The sequence below is a fragment of the Falco rusticolus genome, chromosome 3 (assembly GCF_015220075.1).
Source record: "Falco rusticolus isolate bFalRus1 chromosome 3, bFalRus1.pri, whole genome shotgun sequence".
Taxonomy (NCBI): domain Eukaryota; kingdom Metazoa; phylum Chordata; class Aves; order Falconiformes; family Falconidae; genus Falco; species Falco rusticolus.
The window spans coordinates 50,055,739-50,068,614 of NC_051189.1; the positions used below are offsets into that span (position 1 = coordinate 50,055,739).

The 12,876-nt window shown below is 41.6% G+C and overlaps 1 protein-coding gene across 1 annotated transcript in view; it reads right to left on the reverse strand.

Annotated features, from left to right (window-relative positions):
* Window positions 1-12,876, reverse strand: part of LOC119144974 (chloride channel protein C-like) — an 81,105-nt gene that overhangs the window by 27,165 nt on the left and 41,064 nt on the right. Inside the window, 1 exon segment of the mRNA XM_037380960.1 lies at window positions 10,008-10,174. Within this exon segment, the coding sequence (XP_037236857.1) occupies window positions 10,008-10,174 (167 nt within the window).

A 12,876-nucleotide genomic window follows, 5' to 3' on the forward strand; every position in this document is an offset into this window, starting at 1 on the left:
AGCTCCTATAAGACAGTTTTTATAAAAGCTTAATTCAGGGCCTCCACCCTCATGTACTGTACCAGCCACCTTAGCTTTTCCATTCTGCCTGGTCCAAGAAAGCACTGACTAGCATATTAAAAATACTGGCTTTAAAATGTTTGGAAATGGACAGTGACAGCAAGATATGTTTTAATAATCAGACACAGACTATTAGATGACCTTTCAGTCATCAAAAGAGGTACAGAGATTTAGGTCTAACAGAATACAAAATAAGTAAACTAAAGTAATACAGTTGGGAGAAAAAAATATGAAAAAGATGTCAAATTGCTCAGTCCTTCCAAGAATCAGGCACTTTCTAGTAGAAAAGTGTAGTCAGGTTATTAAAACATAACGTTGGGTATCTGGAGATACAGATAATACCCTGTTCCCAGTCCAGTAAGTAGAAGGTTTTGACACCTGTAACCAGGATTTCAAGCAAAAGCACTTCTCCTTCCAGCTGTACAATCAGCTTCCTTGGAAAAGGCGCTTAACCCCTCAAACTTCAGCATTCTCATTTCTAAAACAAATCTAGCCCACTTCTTACACCACAAGCACACTGGAAACCATAATTAACTTTTCATAAAAATACTGTAAGCTACAACTTTCTACATATATTCATCATCTAATTTTTTTTTTCTTTAACTAACCCCTCTGCTCTTATGCACTATTCATGTGCACCACGCGTTTTTTCATCAGTTATGACTTATGGCAAGGACCCACCACAACAAATGGAGAATATATGATGTGTACCTGCCTCCCAGTTAAAAAATAACATCATGAATGCTGGTATTACTTATCTGGTTTTCAGAAAATGAGTGGTGATCTCTCTGCACCTGACATTCTGGGAGCAAATTCTGTGTATCTGACTTGCTTTCTCTCTTTCCTTCCTTACCCCCAACACCAGGACTCAGCTTCTTCAGGCTTTTTCCGTCTGCTGTCGCTTTCATCTCCCACTCACCTACTGTCACAACGTATTGAATGGCAGCAGCTCATAAAACTATGCTCATGGCTTTATGGCTTTTCATAAAACTACTGCTTTCTATGCCTTTTTTTTTTTTTTTTTTTTTGCCTTACTTCTGCGGTGGCTCTGTATACACCCAGTGTACTGAAGAACAAGCCTCCTTTGTGATTGTGTGAAATAGCATTTAACGGCTTCGCAAAACTGATACTATTTCTAAAAAGGGTATTTCATTTCTCAAACATGTTGAAATTCATTAAAGTATTTTGTGCCATCTGTTTCCTCTTTGTAAATAAATAACTCTTTCCATCATGGCAACTGCTACGACAAGCTACTAATATTCATGAGGATGTAGCAACACTCACAGGAACAGAAAAAGTGACGTATATGTGAACAGCAAAGAGAACCCATTTCAGCTTAAGGTGAACTTGGAAGCAGTCCCCAGTGCCAGAATGAAGATGATATCCTTACATGTAACTCTTACATAAACAGATGTCTGTATTCCCTTATCCAGCAAAGACCCCCAGGGGATTTCAGCCCACTGCGAGTCAGACCCACCATTTCTTGAATGAGTTCAAACAGTTGTTCAATGACATCTTCATGAGATCAGCTGCTCTGCCAGCACAGCTGGCTTGCTGGTGAGGTTGGCTGGCTTTAACTGGAAACTGTTGGTATCTGCCAAATGGGGGCCAGACACTGGAGCAGACTTTCCAATTAGTGGAATACTCCATCCGATGGCTGGATGCGATTTCTCCGTGTGCGTATGTGCACGCTCCACCTGCGTGCTACCACATCTGAAGGCTGCGCTGGTACCCGTACAGGCAGCCTGCCCTCCCAGGTGAGCCAGAAGGGAGGCCATCTCCTCCTCACTGGGCCAGCAGAAGCCGGCTCAAGTTTCCCACAGCTGAAAGTTGCTGCGTGCATGTTTTACGTAAAGGCCCGTAGGAGCCGAAGCAGCTCGCTCGCTGCCCACCAGTGAGCTGTGAAACACAGGTGATTAGTTCCAGATGCTGCTTCGGTGCCTTTCCTTCTGCAGAAAGTGTGCAGAAGTCGCTTCTTTCAGTTTCACAGAACTCCCCAGAAATTGAAAACACACCAAAAGCCAGTATGGATTTGTTATCCCTCCCTCAACATCAGACAGGCTGCAGCAGCAACCAAGACATCTGTGGAAAGACGTCTCCACGAGGTGAAGAGGTCTGTGTTACACTCACTATGGACCTTACAGCTGATTCATCTCATAGCAAGAACCAGAACCTCATATTAAGTTCACGCCTGTTGTCACAGCATACCCAATACTTGCAGCAGGTTTGCCAGCCCCATGACAGTCCCATTCACACTCTGACAGGGACCTTGCTTCGGACAGTTAAGAGGAGTGCCTTGTGACAGAATCCAAAGGAGCAGGATAGCTGCTTCAAAACTCAATGTACTTGATCTGCCTGTTTATGCCTCCAATCTTCCTCACTAAGGTTTTGACCAACTGCACCAAACCAGTCTTTCAAACTCCTTACAAGTTTGTTTCTTTTAAAAATCTCACCACAGGAAAGCCATTTTTCTCACCACTTCTGAATTATAATACAAGCAGATCATGTAGCTGCATCTATCTGATAATTCACAGTACAACATTCACCTGTCAATTCAAAATGCTTTCTTCTTAGCACACTGTGAGCACAATCAGTACATAATCTTGGTAGAAACTGCCATTTCCTTTCTGCATATTCAGGGGCAGGGGAGAATCCAGCTTTAATTGTTCATGAAAAAAATGCATCAATAAAGAAGCTGAGCCTGCAGTTTTTAGACATATCAGAAAACGTAATTTCTTAGAGCCTGAAAACATTCCAGTGTAAAACATTTTAGGCTAATGGAAAGGTAATTTTGCCCCATGTAAACAGTGAAGTATTTATAAGGTCCTCCAAGGATTTCAATCAGACAGGCTGTTGGCTCATCTTCACTATCCTTGTCATCATATTTTTCTGTACTCATGCTTCTATCTTATATACTTGGTTATGAGAACTGCAGTAGCTACCAATAGACTTCCAAATGCACCAGATCAGCTGTGAGCTGTTACTCAGCCTCCAGCCTTTTCCATCAAAGAAGGGTGCTGCTGCCCAGGACTCCATGAGCCCTCCTTTTGACAAGCTCCACTGCCCTGTGTAGGCCTGCAGCTCCTAACCTTGAGGGCACAGCACCAGCTCCTCCTCTGATCCTGGACACTTTAGGAAAGTGAACAGCTAAGGGTGGGAAAGGTTTATTTTAGGTTGGAGGAAGGGTTATATCTGCTGGTATTTACTGTAGCATAGGAAGAGTAACTTGTTTTATTTTTTCAGACTCCACTCTAAAAATAAACAGTAATGCAACCAGAATCTTGGGCACCTTTATACAGTTTTACCAATCTAAATAAATAAAGTCATTGTGATTCACATAATACCTTTAGGTAGTAACTTCATTAAATAGTCAAAACTAGAGCAGGTCAAAAATCATCTTCTAGAGTTCACACAAAATTTTGCCTTTATATAAGACCTTTTGTTTAAAAACTTGACAATAATTGGTAAAGACAACAGATGCTGGAAGTCACGTGAACTAATTTCCCTTCTATAATTGAGAAGATTGAAAAATAAATTGGTTTGGCCAAAGCAACATAAGGAAGTGGGGCAGACCCAAAAAAAGAACAGTCACTCCTCCTTGGTCTCCTGCTTCCCTCTGTAGTCTTCCTCTTCCTGTCTCGTCTGAATATTCATATTAATATGATTACACTGTTTGCACGTGACTTTTTTTCCTAAAAGACATTATTCAAATTTGGACACAAATAATTTCAAGATAAATTTGAAATTTGGGGTGAAATTTAACAGTAAAAAATTCCAAGAAAACAGCATCTCTGGTCATTGAGGATTAAGGCTGAAAAGGCCCATTAGCTCATTTTGTAGATCACCCAGTGTCACTTGTTTTTCCCCAAAATCCTATAAAGAGAGATAACCAGATCTCCTGAAAACTGCAGAGCTAAGTAGCCTTGTGTATCACCACCTATCACAGAGCAAAAAAAGTGCATCAATAACATAAGTATTGGGGTTAATATACAGCAGTAACTCTGCCCAGCTGGAATTTCACCTTCCATTCATGTTCAGATTAAGACGGCCATCGTCACACAGATTCAGGTGCACCAAGTCTTCACCTTTTCCTTTAGAGCAGTTCTAGATAATTTGGAGCCAAGCACAGCCTGAAGGCTCAAGCACAGCGAAGCAAGCTAGTATCAGTCTCTTGCCAGATTAAAGGGATTGCGAAGGGAGACAGGCTGGGTTTACCCACAGAGATGTGCGGGAGCTGGTTCAGGGTCAGGAGGGAGCAATAAGTCCTTTCACCCATCCCACATGGGCACCACCAACCCCACACTGAAAACAAGGCAAGGCTGTGCTGTTGTTCTTCCACGCACACAAAGCAACATCTGGCTCTGCCGTAGTATTTTTGTCAGGGGGTCAGTATTGCTGTTCATGGCTCATACAGTTGCTTCTCAGGTAATGGAATCACACTAAACTCAAAACCCAGCACAGGAGAATAGGCAAAAAAGGGGGATTAAAAATGGTTCTTTGCCATGTTTGCTTGGGATTAAAAATGGTTCTTTGCCATGTTTGCTTAAGTGTGACGTAGAGGCAACTTAAAGCCCAAATGTCATTTTAACAAACCTCACCCACATCTCACCACCTTCCCTCCATCTTTTCTGTAGCAGTCAGGGTTCTCCCCAGACAAAGTGTAGCCTTGTTACAGGAGCTCCCTTTTTCTTTTGTGCAGCCAGAACAGGATCCAGCTTCTACCGCAAACACTACAAAAGATGGGCTGGATGCCCTCTGATACGAAACCATTGCCAAGCCCACCTCCTGATGATGCCTCTCAGGATGGAAGTGTCAAGCAGCCGTGACACACCCTGGCTTCTCAAAGAGGCAAGATGGGATGCACCACATGCATCTTGGTGAGTTGTCTTTGAATGAACACTTGTGTCAGCAAGACGGGTGAGGAATCTTTTGGTTTAGCAGTTGCTAGTCTAGGCCCAAACCAAAAGCACCCCCCTGCCCCCACAAAGTCCGGTGATTTTCTAAATCCAAAGCCTCATCTAAGAAGTTCACTAATTACCCCAAATTTTATAACAGGCCAAACCAGGACCTTGGATCCCAAATAGCCCTCAAACTTGGGTTGGCTCACATTCTGGATCCAATGTCTGCGGTGTGGGCTAAGGCAAAACTAGAAGGGAGAAAGAAAAAAAAAATCAGCCCTGCTCCATGGATCTTTAATATAGGGCCACCTCTGATACACTCTAAAAAAATATAATGAGACCACTATAATATATATTCCAGCCAAAATTCTTGGCTCCCAAAACCATCTTTATATGGCATGCAATACAGAAACACCCAGGAGACGCTATAAGAACTTTGACAAGGCTAATATTAAGCTAGAACAAAACAGAAGTACTGGCACCAGCTGCACTCAGCTCTTAAGTAAACTTGTCCCATTAAAAAGTAGCCTCTAAGATATTTTCTCTCTGAAGTGTATAGTAGCTTATAAAAAGCAGGAAGAGTTGCCAAGTCATAGATGTGTTCAAGTACTCCTTACCCTCATTAAAGAACATTCCCTGGCAGCCAGAAGCTTTGAGTGCTCCAGTGAACCAGATTTTATAAGGGGGGGTGTTTACAGTGGTGTGCAATGTAGCTGGAAATCACAGTACACTGTAGCAACCCTGTACTAGATACAGCTGTGTTTGAGCCTTGTCACCCAGGGCACAGAATACAACAGGCAGGGTGATCAATGACGTTCCAAAACAATAATGTCTATTAAGAAAAGAAATCTCAAGCCTCTCTGCTCCGTAGAAAAGTATCTAGAGATGCCAATGCCTAAATACACATTAGGTAATGAAATACCACTGAGGATCTAGGTCTCGCTTCCATTAGCTTCATTTATAATTGTATTTACAGAGGTGTCTTTATAGTAATCATGTACATAATTTAGGTTCTTAATGTACCCACTGATTTCCATAGCAGTTAGGAGTTAAATTCTTCTGTGGATCTGGACCTTAATGCCACCCCCCACCTTGTTCATGTAAAGGCTATTTTCGCTTCTCAGTTCAGTGTCTAGCACATCTTCTGCCTGGTGATGTTATCCAGCCCTCTAAAAGGAATCAACAAATTATCAAATACATAAAGTCTTTTCATCCTTAACACCGATGAAAAACTAGGGAAGATAAGATCCACACTTTCTCTCTAACAGTGTTAAGTGCTGAGAATGTAAAAACATGCATTCTCTTGGGTTTCTCATTTTTCCTCCCTGCTACCAGCAAGGCACTGTTTTCCAAAGGCTTTTCAGTTTCAGTTGAAGAAGGATCCCAATTTATGTGGCATTTCAGCAAGCTGCTAGTTATCCAAATCCTTCAGGCTGCATACACAAATACAATTTATCACCTGATTATTAAGATATGCTAGCTACCAGTTCCTACACAGTTAACCCCCATCCCTGTTATGATTTGGGGAATCCAGCAATGCACAGTGTATACATTTTGTGATCTTAGAGAATAACCAAGACTGAACAAAGAGGATGTAGACCCTGCCACACACGTAATTGTGTCACTGACACTTTCCCAGAGCAGCAATAATGTGGTTGCAAACCCTCAGCCAGTCTGACACAACCAGAGAAAGAGGATAGCCTGTGCAAAATTACACCTGGGTGTAGGCATCTGAAGATAAAAATGATCCCAAAGTGTAGCAAGTAATTAGAACTTAAAAACAGCAGAGCCTCACATACTCTGTGTGGTCACTCTGAGATAAAAGACTAAAGAAACAGATAGGCAGGCTCCCACAGCATCTGGATAGCTGCAGGACTAGTCAGAAAGAAAACAAATGAGAAATCTTGGTCTGCAGGGAAAAGAAATGGAAAGAAAAGTCATGGCCAGGCACCTTTCTGTGGAGTTTTGACTCAAGTTTCAAGCATGCTCAGAAGTGATGAGGAAACAGAGATAAGGAAACATGTACAGGGACTAATTTCTTTTTTAAGTGCCTTGTCTTAATCCGTGTATTTCTCATGCTAGGTAAAGTAACAGGATCTTGGTTTTCAAATTCTTACAAAGACTGCATGTTAGGCTTCATAGTTTGTTTCAGTTATGACATATTTTGCTTTAAGAGGCAGATTGTAGATCCAGAGTTCCCTTGAGTCAATATTCAAGGTTTGGGATGCCTAAGCTATAAGACAGCTCTAGGGAGCAGTCCACATCCTGGAGGTCTAAGGTGGCTTAATGGTGAAGCTGCATTTGTTTGAGGGGATGACAAGGTAGTATACAGCATCCAAGAAGTGTGCTGGAGAGACCAAGAAATGGGCCGGTGCCATAGAATCACAAAACCACGGAACAGTTTGGGTTAGAAGGAAACTTTAATGAACATTCCCCTGCCACGGGCAGGAACTTCTTTCACTAGACCAGGTTGCTCAAAGCCCCATCCAATTTGACCTTGAACACATCCAGGGATGGGGCACCAACAACTTCTCAGGGCAACTTGTTCCAGTGTCTCACCACCCTCATCATTATAAACGTCTTCCTTATGTCCAATTTAAACCTATCCCCTTTTAGTTTAAAATTGTTGCCCCTTGGCCTACAGGCCCTGGTAAAAAGCCTCTCTCCATAAGCCCCCTTTAGGTATTGAAATGCTGCAATAAGGAGTCCCCAGAGCCTTCTCTTTAACTCTCTCAGTCTTTCTTTACAGAAGAGTTGTTACAGCCCACTGATCATTTTTGTGGCCCTCCTCTGGATCTACTTAAAAAGGTCAGGAGGTTCACAACGGCCCACTCCTCAAGTCTGTCAAGGTCCCTCTGGATGGCATCCTTTCCCTCAACCATATCAACCGCACTACTCAGCTTTGTATCACCCGCAAACTTGCTGAGGGTAAAATCCTTCTATCTGTATCATTAATAAAGATAGTGAACAGTACCAGTCCCAACATGGACTCCTGAGAGGCACGCCACTTGTTACTGATCTCCATTTGGACGTTAAGCCATTGACTGCAACTCTTTGGATGCAGCCAACCAGCTGATTCCTTATCCACTGAATGTTCCATCCATCAAATCCATATCTCGCCAATGTAGCTAAAATGATATTGTACGGGACTGTATCAAAGGTCTTACAGAAGTCCAAGTAGATGACATCCATAAGTCTTCCTTTGTTCACTGATGCATTCACTCTGTCACAGAAGACCACTAGATTAGTCAGGCATGACTTGCCCTTTGTGAAGCCATATTGGCTGTCTTGGATCACCTCCCTGTCTTCCAAATGTTTCCATGATCTGTTCCATGATCTTACTTGACACAAAGGTGAGGTTGACCAGTTGGTACTTCCCGGGGTCCTCCTTTTTATCCTTTTTAAAAATGGGTATGGTGGTTCCCTTTTTCCAGTCGCTGAGGATTTCACCTGACTGCCAAGACTTTTCACTAGTTCAGATGTTTATCAGCCTAGTCAGACTATGTCTGAGAGGATTTAGACTGAAACTTGGCAGCCTGTAAAGTATCTAGCTATAAAATCTTTACCAAATTGTGATACTATGTATTTCGCTTCAGAGTATCAGTATATCCTGTGACCGCGTAATCCAGAAACTTTCTGTAATGTTCCTGGAGAGGAAAGGGAAAGGAGTGGGAGGGAAATGCAATTTTATACATATTTGTATATACACATTTGTCCTACAAGTGAATAGGACCTCACTCTGAACCAGGAAAGCAGCTGTAATTCTTTCCATGGACTAGTCATTTAACTGGATTACTATGGGAAATTTTATGGCTTCTTCCCCTCTGTTTTATCTGCCATGGTACATATAGAAGTCATCCATAATGTCACAGATTGTTTTTATTTCCTCCTACCACATTGCTGGCTCTTTTTCCTCTCGTGTCAAATACAGTTAGATTATACCCAGCACTTAGTGTGCCTGCTAAAAACTTTCAGATATGGCTGCATTTGGAAGTTATAAAGTGTGGACAGTGTGAGTCATCAATATTGTATTCTTCTAAAGGGTCATTTAAAACTAAGATATCGTCCAAAAGACCTCAATACTGGGAGAAATGACAGCTAAAGTATCCTGCAAACAGCTTTGGCTGTGGAGATATACTGCCCAAACATGCCTTAAGCAAAACAAAAAGCCTTTCTATAGTAAATAAATTAATTGATTTTTCCTTCTATTTCTTCACCACATTACCTAATTCATTCATAGAGAATATCTTAAAAAATCAGCAATTCTGCTAATTATTTTATAGAAGACAACAGTACAGAGTTCTCACCACTTACAGATAAATGTAGACTCAGCACCTACATTTAGGAAAGAAAACTATTCTTATTACTGGTTAAAAGCACCCATGAACAGACCAAAGTTTTGGATACTGGTTCACACACTGGAAGATACACAACACTGGTTGGATTAGCATAAATTAAAAAATAAAAAATGTAACTTTTTTTCTAAGCTACTAATTTAGACTATAGTCAGTGGAGGCACTTCCAGAAGACAATTCATCCTACCTGCATTAAAATTCTATGCTTGGATGGCAGGAATTGCTGCTGAAAATGTACATCTTACAGTACCAAACACACGAGAAGCCCAGACTAGTCATCCAGAAGTCGGGTAAGGCAAACTCCACCATCAGGGACTCTACATACCCCGTTGTTTTTCTGCTCTATGGCACCTGTTCACAAGAAACAGTCACAACTCTCTGTGAAAACCTCTACTAGAATTCCCGTTGGACCAATTGAACCACTAATAAACAGCATCTAACAGGGCATTATAGAGCACTTACTGCTCTCAGGACTCTGGCGACAGTGGTAATTCAGATCATACCATAAACTTGAAGAGAAAAGGAGCCTCTTGTTTTATTTGTACAGCACATCAAACTGTGGGGACACTGTTCAGGGTCAGGGTCTCCTTTTACTCCTTTGTCCCTCCAAGCTCCGGCTCGCAGAGATCCCAAACAGTCTCTGTGCAGAACATGGCATAGAAAACTTACAGATCAGCAACATAAGAGACCTCACCATTTTCTCCTGTGATGAACAAAAGGTTCCATATCCAAGTAGGGAATGCATTTTAGCTTCAGGAGGGAACTGTACAGGGATGCACTGAACAAGTCACCGATCATCCTGGCCACCATGACAGCCAGCGTTACCAGTAGCAAGGACTGAACATCATTTGTGATCTCTACCTAAGGAGGAAACAGAGCAAAGGATTTTCCATTTTTTTCATATACCTGGAGACAATGGCAATGGTTGCACAGGACTGCCTACTTCTTTCACAAGGGAACAAGGAGCAATTCAGTCTGCTAAAAGTGGAAGGGCACTCCTCCCTCCTTTCCCAGGGATAGGTAATCAATCAACTCTTCCACCAGTCTTGGCTGATGCAGTGACAGCTCCCCCTCCCGTTCCTATCAGCTTGAAGCATTACACTTACATTAAGACTTACATCTGATTCCCATATTTCACATGGCTTGTAATAATTTTGAAGTATCAGAGGAGGGTAAGTAGAGATGGAGTAGCCAGATTGCTTAAAATAGCTTGGCATTGTGACAAATATTAAAAAATGCAAACAAATCCAAATATTTTTTCTTTCTTGCTGAGCTCAGGAGATATAAAATTGTTTTCCCATACTGCTGCTTCCTGACAGAACAAGCTCCTTCTACAAACATTGTCTTGAAGGATGCCAGAAAAGGGAACAAGAAGCTTTCAACAGAAGTCCAGCTCAGGAGGTCAACAGCAGGAACATCATGCAGTTACCATGCTGAACAACATTCAGCAACATGAGGCATGGTGCAGGCATCCCTGTCCCCGTGATCACAAATCCATGAATGTGGCACTGCAGCACTGTTTGCAGAGAAACATATGCACAAATTATGGTATCTCACCTAAAACATCTTTCCTAAGTATACTTGCACTTTCTCCCTATGTGGTGAGGGTATGGTCAGATAAGCAGCAAAGTATGTTATATGGGTTAATACTCTATCCCCCTCCAACTATTTGGTTTTGCCTCAGCGGTTGGACACAGCCACCGTAACAGCTCTGTGGGCTGAGCTCACTGCAGCGCAAAGGTAGGCTGAGTTCACTTGCCCTGCTACTGTGAACGTCTAACAGCTGTGGTGGCGGTGACTTAACAAACCACACCAGTACAACTGCCTTTGAATAAAGGATTCAGAGCAAATTCTCGTACACACAGAGTAATGTGAATGCACATAATACTGCTCATGCCCAACTCACAATAAAGTCAAATATTTTTCATGGTGAAAATGACCGCACAGAAACATTCTCTTTACTCTACCTTAATAAGACTTTTTTGTAAGACTTGACTCTACCTCCTTTCAGTTCCACTATTTCCCCTACTACTGCATCATATTAAAAAGGGATATTCATTAGCAATTATCTCGGGATTAAATATGCAAACTTTTCTCATAACACTAAGAGGCTTTTGCTCAGAAACTTCTAATTCAGCCAAAGTGAATTGCAGCACATTGCTGTTTAATAGACCTCATTAGCTAGAGATTGTTAAGTACTCCAAGCATCTACATTCAAAGAATGCCAATGAACACATTTCTGTCTGATAAACTGTAGCAAATTTACCCAGGCTTATACTTTCATCCTCCTTCTGTTTCTGTTCTGGGTTTGGAAAGATAACATCCAGGATGATTTACAGTACATCCCAACAAGGGACGCATAGGGTATGGTCAGCCACATACAACAGGGTCATGCAACTGTCCTTTCTGCTTGGACACAGCCGGAGCTTTCTAATAACACCACAGCATTCTTTGAATGTCTCTTTAAACCTAGTATTGAACTGTTTTATTTAAAAACACCAGGAACATGTCAGTTGAAAGGAAAACAGCAACTGTGGGATTCTAAGAATTGCTTCATCATATCTGCAGCAACTGATTCACACAGATGGAGACTCCTTTGTTGTGGATTCCTTTAAAGGTTTTATTTAAAAGTATCTTGCTATGGGGAACTCTTCTAGAATAAAACCAGCATTAAAAATTAATATAAAACCACTCTAAAACGCTAAATTTAAAAGCTCTTGAAACTCAAACTCTAAAAAACACTCTCAAGTGATTGCTTTAACCTATACAGAGTATCTCCAGAACAGCAAGAGCCAGCAGGAACTGGCTTTTCAGCTCCCCTCCTTGTTTTTCATCCCATTTTATCCCTTCCTCCTACCCTCCCACCCTCTAGCAGTCAAGCTCGCCTGGCCCAGGCCCTCATCCTTTATTGTCACAAACATCCAGCAGCATTTTACATCTGCTATTGAGAAACTCTGAGGCTTGTGCTGATTTTCCCCAGCCCTGCAACCCTCCTGAGTGCTGGGATCTGGGAGGGGATGGCTCCTCCTTATAGAAGTGCATCAAACACAGCAAGTGCCTCTGGGTTCAGCATCAGACTTCAGTTCCTCCAAGAGTTAATGCCTGCAGAGCAGTAATGCTGTTTATCTTTGGCAGGCTAGTATGGTTGAGGTCATTAAAGAAAGACATGTTATAAAAGCATTTTGAGCAATATCTTTTGTATGTAAGTAAGTTTAAACTTCGGCCAAAATAGAGCTGATAGAGTTGTCCTGAACTCTCACAGCACATGGAAACTAGAGAGGCAATTTTAGTGATATGAAATTCACTTGGAAATAGGCAATACTAAAGCAAAACCATGAAGCCAATCTGCAGATGACATAGAAATCAATTATATCTTATGAGGCATGAGCATGAAAAACAGATAAAATTGTTCATAAAATTTCAAGAAAACTTTGCGTGAAAGTTTTACTCATTATGTGACCTTAAGATAAGGTGAAGGTATACACTAATTATAGATCAAGTTATTTATGAAGCCCAGCCTAAAGCAAAAGTTCTATTAAAAAATTACTTGATTTCACATCCAA